Raw genomic sequence first — 13318 nt, forward strand, 5'->3', positions numbered from 1 at the left:
CCCAAGGGTCTCTTCCAACCTGAATGATGATTCTATGATTAAAAAGAAGCAGGGGTGACTTTTTTTAATTGCGTTGACTCATTGTGGCATTCAGCGTGTTGTATTTCTTAGCCAAATTCATTCTTTAGGTGGGTTTTTTTTTTTTTTGTTTCCCCCCCTAGGCAAAGGCTCCAGCCCGGTTATAGTCTCTCCACCGGCGAGTGTCACTGTGGTAGACGGCGGGGACGTTACGCTGTCCTGCAATGCCACCGGCCTGCCCGTCCCCACCATCCGTTGGTACGACAGCAGAGGACCCATCACCAGCCACCCTTCCCAGGTGCTTCATTCCAAACTGCAGAAACCTCCTTGGGCAGCGCCGGGCAGCCCCGTGATGGATGCCACCAGCTCCTCCACCGTGTCCCAGGAGGGCTGGAGCTCCTTGCACGTGAGGAAGGTGACTCCTGCCCGTGGCGGGGAGTACACGTGCGAAGCTGTCAACGAGCATGGCTCCGCAGTGGCCAAAGCCTCCCTCACAGTCGGTAAGCTTGAAGCACACAATCACCCAGTCAGCTCCCTGGTTTAGGTGAAAAATGCCTCAAAATAGGAATTATCAGCAGGTGGGAAGTGTGGGTGTCCCCTGGGGAAATGAAGCAGAGGAGTCAACTGTCTTTAGGGGGGCCAGTTCCTCCCTCCCACCTCGGGCAACGGAGCAGTGAGTGTGTTCTGCAGGGTTTTGGCAATCTTCTAGGTGATAAAAGCAATCCAAGGGTGGGGTTTTTTATTTCTTGAATTTTCTACTAGGAAATGACAGTTCTTGTACTAAAGGCAAGATGGGAAAGAGCTATTTTTCTTTCGTCACATCAGAATATTATGTGATGTTAATAAGGGCTTTAAGCCTCCCCCTCCCCCAAGTTCCCTTCACAAGAACTAAGATGCAGATTTTCGGTTACGTGAAGTGTCTTGAGTTTCTCAGCTCTTTCAACATCTCACCTTAGTAAATTTAGCTGAATTTCAGTGAGATCTAAGGTCAGTGGAATTGAAGATGTGGCCCCATATTTATGGTTTTTTTTTGTTACGATCGATTAGAGTTCAAAACTCATGTAAATAATTTGAAAAGATGGTTAAAAGTTCACTTGGAGGAAGAAGGAAAGAAGAAACCTCAAGAAAGCAATCCCATCGTATAGTTTTATAAATAAGTTATTGTTGGACCTTGCTGAGTGGAAACACAAAACTAAATATTATCCCAGAATCCAGTCTGTGTCAAATAGAAAAATCCCACTGCTTTGCCTCAGAATTTTATGGCAGTGAGTTCAATTTTAATGTTTTGTTTATTAACTTTTATCGGTTTCTAATACGTTGTAGTAGCTGCTGATTATGGTGCAGAGGGTGGTTGAGGCATTTGGTTTTGATATAAAAGCCCTTAAGTAGTTTCTGGGAGCTGTTAGGGGTTTAGAGCAGTTCCCAGCCGTGCCAGAAGACGTGCTCCAAGGTTTAAATGTTTTAATGAAGAATTTGTGCCAGGTAACACACACTTCTGAAGCACCTGGATGGCTTAAGCTGTGATTCCCCTGCATTTCTTTGGTTCTAGGATCAACTTCAGCAGCTCTCAGCCTCAGCAGCTCGTTCCCGTGATCTGCCCTGTGCGAACACGCAGTAAAGAGAGCTTATTGGGCTGAAAAAATATGTCTTTTTTTTTTTTTTTTCCCTTTTTCTGCTGGATCTATTCCATGATGTGATTCATTGCATGGCCTTAAAAAGCGGGCAGGGCAACTTAAGCCACCATCATAGTGAGAAACCACCAGAATGTGAAATGATGGCCTGAAGGATCCTCTACCCGTGGTGCTTATTTGAAGTCTTTTTTAGCCAGTTGTGGTGTTTGTGTGCATGGCAGTAGCTTCCCAGAGCTCCTAAACACAGGGTTAATTGTCCAAAATAACTTCATCTAGTGGAAATTAAGGAAGAAAATACACCCCAGGAGCCTGAGGAGCAGGCAGGTCGCTGTAAAACAGGAGAAAGAGGAGCACTGATTGCAGGTTGGTGGAGTAGGATGAAGGCAACACAACAGCGAGCTGTAAAATGCTAGTCTGGTTTATTATGGGGAACGGGAGTAAAAGCTGTGAATACATTCTTTCAACACCCAAATTGGGATCCTTTGGTCCTCCTCTGGTTGCTGTCGGAGTCAGGACTTTGGGCACACGCAGCCTTTTGGTCTGATCTAAGCGGGTGCTGCTCGTGCCTCGCAGGGGGGCTGGGCGGCCGAGGAAGAGGAGTGAGTCTTGGTGGTGAAGGGGAAGGGGATGGCACTAAAAACAGCAGCCGAAAAAAGTTGCTTAATGACAGAAGTCCGCTGTGCTGGGTAGCAATTACTCCAGAAAGTTAGCGAGAAGAGCTTAGATCCAAATTGCTCAATGGAAATTGTTACCCGGGGCTTGTTTTCCGAAGCCAAAAAAAATAGCATGCCACTTGCCAGTTGTTGACGACTCCCCTCTCGCAGCAATAAACACGGCGGTGGCTGCGGGTCCCCTGTCACCAGCCCCAACCACAGCTCATTCTCCACATGCAGAGGCCGTTTCCCCCGGGGCCAGCAGGCATCAGAACCCCTCTGCCCCCCCCCCAAAAAAACCCTCCCTTCTCCTCTCCCAGCTTTGTGGCATCCCTAAAATAAATGGGAAGAAACAAAGGAGGGATGCTTGCTGCGAGAGTGTCTTCAATTGGAAAAGAGAACTTTCCTTCCCAGCTTTTATAAAAAAAAGTGGCCAAAAATAGCAGCCACACTTGCTGCTGGTATTTTAATGGAGGTTTGGAGGAATCCAAGTCAGGCAGGCAAACGCTGCCTGGGCTTTACATTACCGAGGAATTTGTTTGTTTTGTAAACCAAGTTCCCTTCATTCCCTTCCCTCTTCCAGACCCCGGCACGGAGCATAAACCTACACAAATCCGAAAGGAGGGACGGGGCTCGGAACATCTGGTGGTGCCGGTGGCCTCCAGGAGCCGTGCTGCTTCCCAGGCCCTCCTGCTTCACGCACCCACGTCTCCTTGTCCTGGACAATCTCAGATGTCCAACCTGCCTGGAACGCTGGAATGCTGGCAAGCTCTGCAGCAGCCCAGCAAAGCTTTTTTTTTTTGTCTCACAGCGCTTTTCGTGATATATTTTTTTATATATGTGTATTATATATAAATATATAATTTTTTAAAATATATTTTTTTTCATACCGGGCAAAGTAAATAGGATGGAGGAGGCTGGAGCGAGATTTCTAGAAGTTATTAAAGTTTCTAGAAGTGTTATTAAATTGCAGGGTAGATCTGCCTGCAAACCCAGCTTATTCTCAGCATAAATTTTCAAATGAAGTAGTTGAGTTGTGCGACTTTCAAACCTGCTTGAAATTACAGCTCAAACCTCAGCAGCTGAGGTAGGAGAATGTCCTCTTGTGTGCACGCCAGTTCAGGCCATGAAGAGTTCCTTGTACAACTGCGACTAATTTAAAATTACTCCATTTGTGTCATGAGTGTGGCTATATATTTTATTTTCTTTCTTTTAACATGCGTTGCCACTGCTTAATTTTTCAGAGATGCTGGTCAAACAGTGCCTGTGGGTGTGTCAGCTCAGCTTTTCTGTCTTTCCTACTGTGTAAAAAAATAACAAAGAAACACATGGAAACCTAAAAGAACCCTGAACACCCCAAAAACATCACCCAAAAAATGCCTGCCCCAGTGTTCTGCTCTGGGAAAAGAAGTTGGGAGAGAAGGGCAGAGCTTGGCCCCGGGCTCGGATCTACACGGGCATCCAGGGCAGAGCTTGGCCCCGGGCTCGGATCTACAGGGGCATCCCTGGAGCTGGCTTTTTGCAGGAGGACTTGTTTGGAAATGATGCTTTAGAACAGATTTAGACTGGAGATTAGGAGGGGGTTCTTTACTGTGAGGGTAGTGGAGCACTGGAACAGGTTGCCCAGGGAGGTGGTTGAGGCCCCTTCCCTGGAGATATTCAAGGAGAGGCTCGACGAGGCCCTGGGCAACCTGGTCTAGTTGGGGGTGTCCCTGCTGACTGCGGGGGGGTCGGACTAGATGGCCTTTGGAGGTCCCTTCCAGCCTGGACAACTCTATGACTCTATGACTTTTAAATGATTTCTTGTCCCCTCTGTGCCGGGGCAAAGGCGCATTCGTGGTGGGGACGTAACCACACTCCTCCCTTCACAGTTCCCCCAGAAACTGGCCCCAAAGCCCAAGAGATGAAGACTGCCTGGAGCCATGAAAGCGTCGGCGATTTGGGAGCCAAGGTGGCGTTTTCAAGCCCAGCTCCAACAACGGCGCGTTGGGAGGTGGCGGGGACGGAGGAAGGCTGGCGGGCGGCTGCCCCCCCTGAGGCCCCCATCATCCTCAGCCCCCCGCAGACGCTGAAGCCCGACGTGTACAACCTGGTCTGGCGGGCAGGGAGGGACGGGGGCTCCCCCATCAACGCCTATTTTGTCAAATACCGCAAGGTAAGGGCTCTGCTGGTGTTGGAGAGGGTGGATCTCCTTGGGTTGGGTCTCTCCTGGTGTTGGAGAGAGTGGGTTTCCTTGGGTTGGGTCTCTCCTGATGCTGGAGAGGGTGGGTTTCCTTGGGTTGGGTATCTCCTGGCGCTGGAGAGGGTGGGTCTCCTTGGGTTGGGTCTCTCCTGGTGCTGGAGAGGGTGGGATTCCTTGGGTTGGGTCCCTCCCAGCCCCTGTGATTGTTCAGTCACGAGAAGGGGGTGTCAGGCCAGGGTGTAGTGGAACCACAGCGTTACCCTGACCGTGAAGGTGGCTTCTTTCAGGGGTGACCGAAGCTGGTCACGAGTACGCCGTTTCATGTAGTTCTCAGTGAGATTTATTCAGCAGAGCCCAGGGTTTTGTTTCCTTTACAGGACCCTTACGGTCCGTGGGGCTGCGGGGTGTGTTTGTGAGGAACCTCAGTGATAGTAAAAATGTGATTGTGTGAACAACCCTGGTGGATACACCTGGGGTCAGAAGGGAAGCTGAGTGTTGGCCTGACGTGTCAGAGGGTTTGCTGCTCTGCATCCCAAACAGACACTTTTAAAAGTTATCAGATACGAAGGTGAACCAGGATTCCCTAAGCAGACACCTACCACCTCCCCAAAAACAGTGTGTCAACAGCGTGTCAGCTCTTTTATTGAAACCAGAACCAAGCCATGCCCATGCCCGTTCTTCCAAGTAAACACTTTTCTGCATGGCAAAGCCCTTTTGGTTTATTTTCCATAAGCTTTTTTTAATCCTCTACATCCTGATCTTGTCTTAGCCTGGAGGGGAACGCTTAGAGTTTGACCTGTTAGTTCCTGAAAAACCCGGTGCCAAAGCCTGTTGATACAATTTCTCCTCCCAACTTGGTTGATTCCCGTAAGCCCTCAAAGCTTTGAGAGCTTCTTTGACCTTTCTGATGCTTCACCCTTCCCTCGTAGCTATCCCTTCCACCATGGATCTGCTCCCTCGTGTGTCTCTCGGCAGCAGTTTACCGTGGATTTTTCGGGCGATGTTCTCTTTGTGTCATTAAATTATTTTCTTGATTTCCCTCTTTTAGAGAGGGGGAAAAAAAAGCCTTAGAAGAAGGGTTGCTTCAGAAGAAAGACCTCTTCCATAACCTTTGATAATCCACAGCATTTAGATCTGCCTTCCATGTTTTATTAAAGTCTTATATTGTTTAGTAGTTTATTTTTGGTAGAATCTTTGTCTTTTCCTCTGGGATTTGAGCTAATGTTTTCCTGTAAAGGTCAAGCATTAAGAGACTACCCTGAATCTCTCTCTCCTTTCTTAAATGGAGCTGGTGATTTCACTGTTAAATTAAAAAGTGTTTTGGTTTTTTTTTTTTTTTTTTTTAAAAAAGGAAACATGCATTAATAAAAACCAAATCTTTGGTCTCCCTGCAGACTTTTTTTTTTCTTCCCAGCTTCGAGAAGTAACTAAGACATACTTTTTGTTGCCCATTTTAGCCAATAAATAAATTTTAGCCAATAAAAAATTTAAGTATTTAAAAACGCTTAAGTCCAGGAAAAGCTGGGACAGTTCAGGAAACATATCTTTCTCATTAGGGTGTTGGGTCCAGCCCTTTAATGTCACGGCTAAAGGCTGCTTGAAGTCTTTAAAATCATTTGGTCTCTTGCTAGTTTTAGCCACAAGTGAAAATGAGCATTTTTAAATTTTTTTTTTTCCCAAAGACAAGTGTGTGCTTGTGTATGGAGAGGGAAAATAAGTGGAGTTTATCAAAGGAGTTGCCAAAGTGCTGGTTTGTGGCAGAAGCCCTTGGAGCCCAACCCATTGATAGATGCAGGAGAAACATGAGGAGGTTTTGGGCAAGTGGCAGAGGTCCCTGGGATGGGGAAGCGCTGGGGGTGGAATTTGGGTTTTCGGGGGGGTTCTGTGCTCTTCCCTGCTGATGCCCCTCTCTCCCCATCCCAGCTGGAGGACGGACCCGGCGCGGGGGGCGGCTGGCAGACCGTGCGTGTCCCCGGCAGCGAGAGCCAGCTACGTCTGGCCGAGCTGGAGCCTTCCAGCCTCTACGAGGTCCTGATGGTGGCCCGGAGCGCGGCCGGCGAGGGCCAGCCCGCCATGCTCACCTTCCGCACCAGCAAAGGTAGGGGCAGCGCCGCGGTCCCCGCGTCCCCAGCGCTTCCAGGGGACGTTGATTTAAAATACATCAGCTCTACTCATCTGCTAAGCCAGGTGTGAAATGCTCTGCTATTTCATTGCTGAAAAACAGCCTCTAAGGACTGAAACACTGGGGGGGGGTAAACTTTCCTGAGCGTTACTCTTGGAAAGTAAAAGCTATTAAAAGCTTGATAGTACTATTTTGGGGTTGATTATTAAGATTTATACTGCAAGGTTCCTCTCTCGCTTGAAGGCGCTCAGTTAGGGAGCAGCCTGTCCTTGTTGAGGTTTTTCAGAGTATCGCCAAAGAAACTCTGTGCCATCAAATTGCCACGTATCAACAAAAAGTGCTTCTGGTTTGCTTTGCAGAAGCTTTAGTGGGAATTTCTGGGCTGAGCAGGAGGCTGGAGCAGAAGTGTTGGTGGTTGCGTGCGGACAGCGAGAAGAAAAAAGAGCATTTCTAACCAAAGCCAGTGTTTTCTTCCCAGCTTGGGGGCTGGTGGCTGCACTCTTAAGCATCCAAACAACCACGTATTTCTCGTACTGATGCTTAAAATTTTATTAAGAATGTAATGTACTTGTGAAATCTGTGAATTCCTGATATGTGTATACACACTGCCACAGGCCAGAACTCAGCCCGGTATCCTGGCCCCAGCTTCCGTAGCGTTTTTATTGAGCCTCTTTTCTCTAGACAGGAGTTTCAGGGGGCAATTTCCCCCCTTGCTGTGATTTCCTGATGAGAGGGGGCCCTGAAACCTGGGCAGGAGCCGGTGGTGGCACCGTAAAGTGCCACGCTGGGGCTGTTAGCACTGCTGATGGGGGGAGTCTCCTCTCTTGCTCCCCCCTAATTGCTTTCCTGACTGATGAACTTGTGACTGAGAGCTGGGGCTTTAATTCCCTGCGCTGCAGCCGGCGGTGAGAGGCACCAAGAGCATTTTCTGAGCTGATGTACCCCGTGTCACATCTTTCTTAGAGAGAACATCATCCTCGAAAAACACTCAGGCCCCGTCTCCACCGGTGGGCCTTCCCAAGCACCCCGTTGTGCACGAAGGGACAAATAATTTCGGCGTCGTCCTTCCGGACCTGTCTCGGCACAGCGGAGGTGGGTCTATGGCTGCTTTGTCATCCAGCTCCTAAAAGCCACCTCTCGCTTCTCTTGGGTTTATTGCTGCTCTAGGTGCTTGTGTCACCCCTTCTGTTTCCTATTTATTCCCCAGGTTTTCTTGTTACGGGTGTTTTTCCCTCTCTTGTGGGACTGCTGTGGGTGAGGTCAGATATCTGCTAGGTTTTCTCCTTCTGTGTTCCCAGAGTAAAAGATCACAGTCCGTGCTTTGGGACTAACTGGAAGTTTCCTTATTGCAGTCAGTGAGTTAGCATTTTACGTCGTTTCCCCAGCACCCTTAAGTCACCAAGTAGCAGTGCATTTTTTACAGACTTCAACACCCACAGCAGGTTATTTGAAGCTATGAATTTAGCAAATGCATGCCCTAATCTCATGAAAATATACAATTTCCAAGGATGCTCTTACCTGCGTGTGTGCCTCTCAAAAGAGTAATCTCTCACGCGTAACCCACGTTCTTGCTGCTCGTGGTTTAACCTGCCATTGCTTTTTGCTGAATGCTCTGTGCTTTTCTCTTCTTTTCCACTGTGAAAGATCCAGAGGAAAAGGGAGATTCCCATGTCAGGGGTTTCACAGAGTCACAGAATCAATCTTCTAGGTTGGAAGGGACCTTAAAGGTCATCTTGTCCAACCGTCAACCTAACTTTGACAAAAATAGGCACCCACACAACAAACAAAAAGCATCACCATCACTAAACTGTATCTCCCAGCACTACATCAGCCTGTCTTTTGAAGACCTCCAGGGATGGTGCCTCAACCACCTCCCTGGGCAGCCCATTCCAATGTTTTTACCCATTCCAATGGGTTACCCATTCCTTATGTGTGCCCAGTTGGGAACGCTCAGCTTCACGTCCCCAGAGCTGCTGCTTGCTGGTCCTCGCTCAGTCCCTCTTCTCACCGGTGACCGGTTCCGTGTTAATGAATATAAACTAGTTTAATAGAGCCTTAGGGCTCTCAGCGCTTGTCAGGATGGTTATCACCAGATTTACTAACACCACCTCTTTCCGTTCTCTCTGTTCCACTGCTGTCTGTAACTTCAAGTGAGTGCAGTAAGTACATCCTTCCTCGCATGCTGGGTTTGCTCTTGGGTCTCGCTTCTCTGGCCGTACAGTGCTCGGTAGTGTGGGAGGGTTGGGTCTGGGGGAATTTCGGGGTTTTAAAAATGATAACCAAATTTTTCCCCGTTTACTTTGTAAATGTTTCTGTTTCCATGTAGTGATGGGTTGGGATAGTGCAACACCAGATCTTTTTTTGATTGTTTTATTGATAAAGCCACTGATTCCTCTGTTTTTTTGCTCTTCAAGCATCTTTTCCAGAAGAGTATGGGGAGTAGTTATTATGGCAAAATTTAAGATTCTCCTTGTTCATACATGAAGTCTAATTGAATCATCAGCCACTTGTTTCATCGGTTGCTACAGAAAATGCAGTTTCAGCTGACTCTAATCCTCTTATAACTGAATTTCTCATTTCAGTTCCAGAAGCTCCTGACCGACCCACCATCTCCACGGCATCAGAATCCTCTGTCTACGTCACCTGGATCCCGCGGGCGAACGGGGGCTCCCCCATTACGGCCTTTAAAGTGGAGTATAAACGCCTGGGTCGAAACAGCGACTGGCTCATTGCAGCCGAGAACATTTCTCCTTCTAAGCTCTCTGTGGAAGTTCGTAACTTGGAGCCAGGTATTACAAATGTTGTTGCCTGTGCTCCTGCTGAGAGAATCCTGCAGCTCTTTGCTTGTTTCATTTTAATTTCTGCTTGGATTATTCTGTTCCTGGTCAATTAGGTGGTTGAGGGGGGAGGGTTATGTGGAATAGGAGCTCGTTACATGAATTCAAGTTGATTTCTGGCTTTCCAAGTGGGAAAAAAAAAAACCCACCATAATTTAATACTTGTTCATGTGGAGTGGAGGGTTGTGTATTACTGCTATTTTTAAGCTGATTGTTCTTCTAGTAAGCACTCAGAATGCAAAAAAGAGAAAAATATACTAATGGCAAAACGTGTATCCTGATTTCTCCCAGTGTCCAGCCCTGAAAGCTTGGGAAAAGAGTGCAAGAGTAGGGGAAGAGATGATGGGTGTCCTTTGGGGCATCTTGGTGCCCAGCAGTTTGCAGTTTAGGATCTTCCTGAGGTGATGGAGGCATCTCCATCTCCTTGAGTAAGAGCCTTCTAATTTTTTCTGGGGTGAATTTCCCAAACAGCTTTCAGAAGCTGTTTATATCCCTGATGTCCACGTGAGTCTGTGGCGACGAGCCCTCTGGTTTTTGTAATTGGATGTTGTGCCAAAAGCGCTTCATCATCTGTTTAGCGTCTCTCCTTGAACCCCGTTTCTAGGCCTCGTTCTGTTACAACCTCTCCTTTCTTTCACTTTTTTCCCCCTTAAAAGGTGAAATGTATAGGTTCCGGGTGATTGCGGTGAACACCTACGGGGAGAGCCCGCGCAGCGCGGCGTCTCGTCCTTACCAAGTAGCCGGCTTCACCAGCCGCTTCTCCAACCGCCCCGTCGCGGGACCACACATCGCTTACACCGAAGCCATCAGCGACACCCAGATCATGTTAAAATGGACGGTGGGTAGAGCTCTCTCCTCTCCCTCTTGCAGTCGTGGGCTGATTTTTACTGCTTTGCCTCTTAAAGGGATCTTTAAGGGCCGTTTAGATGGGGTACTGAGGGATATGGTGTAGGGGAGGACTTTGTAGAGTAGGGTATATGGTTAGACTCGATGATCCCAAGGGTCTCTTCCAACCTGAACGATTCTATGATTCTATGATTAAAAGCCAAGGATGAAAAGCTCATAGCAGAGCAGTGAGTGGTTCCCCCCAAAAAGGCTCAGAGATTATCATCTTCCTTGACGAGGGCTGAGATACTTCGTGTTTCTGTATAGAACTGGGTAACTGGTTGGGCTGCGTGCCCCTCCAACCCTTTGCCCCCAGTTTCCAAACTTTTTTTCCTCCTCCTGTTGGCTGTTCTGCCTTTTCCACCAGCTCCCAGCTCCCCGGGGATGCCCGGCGCCACTGGGGCTACCCCAGATGTGAGCCCGTTGCGGGGACGGGCTGCGGCCACCTGGGTGCCACCTGCTTTGGCCCAGAGAGGTGGAGAAGGCACCACTGGGCTTCGCTCTGGCCAAACCCTGCTCAGGCCACGGGTTGCCAGTGATTTGGCTCTGTTTCCTGCAATTCCTGCTGCTTTTGTCAATCCAGGCTGTGATGGCTGGAAGCAGGCACCGCACTCAAAACCCGCCGGCTTCCCTGGAGCCCAGGAGAGGTTTTGCATTAGAGAAACCTTTTCCTTTCCCCTGTTACCTCCTCTTTTGTAAACAAGTACTTTAAAGTCCTTATTGAAACCCACAGAAATTCTTTGCTCTTGTTTTGAAATCTAACCCCCTGGTGTACTTTGGAGGATTTAACGTGTAGAGTTCCCAGTGTTCGTTTGCTCTGCTCAGCCTTAAGAGATGTTAAGGATAATAAACTTAAAATAACCTCTAGTTCCTCAGAGGCTGCATAACTTAAAGTGAAGTATTCTTGAGCTGAATTTTTGAGTGACCTTAACTCTTTCTGAAGTCAAAACGGTTCTTAACTTTCCCCTTTCCATTAATTGCCTGCATTTTCAGGCTGTTTGTGGCCAAACCCTAATTGCCAGTTTGGGAAGTGGTGTGGGAGGACAGTGTCACCCCCAGCTCAGTCCCTTGTCCCCATCCTGCCCCTCTTTTTGCCACTGCTCTGAGGAACAGAGAGCTCCTCTGCAGCTCTCCCCTGGTGTCTGCACACCCACGGCAACTGAGCCCCCTCTTTTCTATTATTTAATTTCAAACCTCCCCCTACACCTTGCTTGCACGAGCTTGTTCAAAAAAATACATATTCCAAGGTGATAAGAGATTCAGTGATGATGGCTCAGCAGGACTCAATTAAAATTTTCTTCTCTAAGGCAGTCTTTTGACATTCTCTTGTAGTATATCACGTCGAGCAACAACAACACGCCCATCCAAGGATTTTATATCTATTATCGGCCCACGGACAGTGACAACGACAGCGACTACAAGAGGGATATTGTGGAAGGTAGGGTGCAGTGTCTGCATGCGTAATAACTCTGCTGGATGGGGCAGAACATCGTGTAGCCATGTTGGCTGTGTTTATATGAAATCTAAACTGCTTCTCCCAAACTAAGTCTTTACAATATATTTCACCGAAGGAGCGATCTCAGCTACACAATGTCAAGTTCTGCCCACACATGAACTCGGTTCTTCCTTCTGAAGCCTCTTCTACATGGAAACTTGAGAACTAAATACTGGGTTTAAGTTTGTCTTGCTGCAAGCCCTTGATGTAGATCTATTTAAACTGGGTTTAGTTTAAAGTAGTTAAGAGAAAGCAGCGTAAATGAGATTTAAACCAGGGTAAACGCGCTTGCGTTACAGACTGTACCAATAACTAGCTGCCTTTTGAGATGATTTACCCCAGCATGGATTTTTTTTTTTTTTTTAAGCTAGACAGTACCTCGTGTGTAATTACCTTTCTCTCCTTTGCCCTTGCCTAATTGCTTAGCCTGCTATAAGGAAGTTACTTTTAGCCTCAAGTGCCGTAGTATGCTGCAGATGCAGGTATATTTGTGCTTCGTGTTGCCTTTTAATCAGGTTATGTTTTTTTCCCCCCCGTGCATATTAGATCATCGTTTTCCTGGAAGAAGTTATTAGATAATGTCTATATTAGTCCAGAAGTGGAAAACCCTTTCAAAAATACTTCATGTCCTTATTGCTCGGGCTGAGTAAACGGAGTGATCTCATTCTGTCCCGATGACGTTAATTATTTTTTCTCCCTCGTTTATTTCAGTTACAAGGGGAACGGGCCTTTATTTTGAAAACTTTTCCCCTTAGACAATACTCCACATAGTACCTTGATGCGTGACATAAGCTTTTGCCACGCTATAAAGCTGTTGCAGATGCGGAGTTTGGGGCAGCAGGATTGCTTTAACGCAGCCCGTGCAGCCCGCACCTTCATCTGCAAATGTATTTTAGCCTTTGCTGGATGGAACTCGTGTGTTTATAAATCTTATCCACTGAGCAGTTAGTTGTTTAAGTGGGCTCCGCTGTGCTGTGAAATTAGCTTGTTTCTGATTTTTTTTTTTTAAATATATTATTTTTAAGAGAGAGTGTGTGTCGAACTCTTTGTGGCAGAGTCTGAAACCATTAGCAGCTGCTCTGCTCAGACAGAGCCTGCAACAGAAACTCACTCGCTGGAAATATTTAAACTTCAACTTTTCTTCACTGTGTTCCCCTAAATTAACTTTCTGGGAGATGTGGGGAGAAGAGACAGCTATTTTCAATTAAAGCGTGATTGGAAGCATTTGATGTGAAATATGTAGAGAAACATGTGACTTAAGGTATTTTTCGCCATAAATCACTTGTTCTTCACTTTTTCCCCCCTCTGTTACCTTTGAATTAATCTGTCTGTTTTTTGACAGGGAATTTTATCTTGAAATGGCTGCATGAGTTGTGGAAAAAGTGTTGTGATGCCTGTATTAGCTAAGAACTTGCCGTAGGCTTTCCTTACCGTTTCCTGTTAAGTCTTGTCTTTCGAGACATTCAAAACTCTGCAGAAAACTTTCTTTCCCCCC

General features: G+C 47.2%; 1 protein-coding gene across 1 annotated transcript in view; it reads left to right on the top strand.

Annotated features, from left to right (window-relative positions):
• The window catches only part of CDON (cell adhesion associated, oncogene regulated), a 45681-nt gene that overhangs the window by 17918 nt on the left and 14445 nt on the right, over positions 1–13318 (top strand). Inside the window, exons 8-14 of the mRNA XM_014961098.1 lie at positions 162–518; positions 4174–4457; positions 6408–6582; positions 7570–7698; positions 9189–9395; positions 10100–10281; positions 11661–11766. Of these exons, the coding sequence (XP_014816584.1) occupies positions 162–518; positions 4174–4457; positions 6408–6582; positions 7570–7698; positions 9189–9395; positions 10100–10281; positions 11661–11766 (1440 nt within the window). The remainder of the gene's footprint in view (positions 1–161; positions 519–4173; positions 4458–6407; positions 6583–7569; positions 7699–9188; positions 9396–10099; positions 10282–11660; positions 11767–13318) is intronic.

This window comes from Calidris pugnax, unplaced genomic scaffold, assembly GCF_001431845.1.
Source record: "Calidris pugnax isolate Ruff unplaced genomic scaffold, ASM143184v1 scaffold269, whole genome shotgun sequence".
NCBI classification, from domain to species: Eukaryota; Metazoa; Chordata; class Aves; order Charadriiformes; family Scolopacidae; genus Calidris; species Calidris pugnax.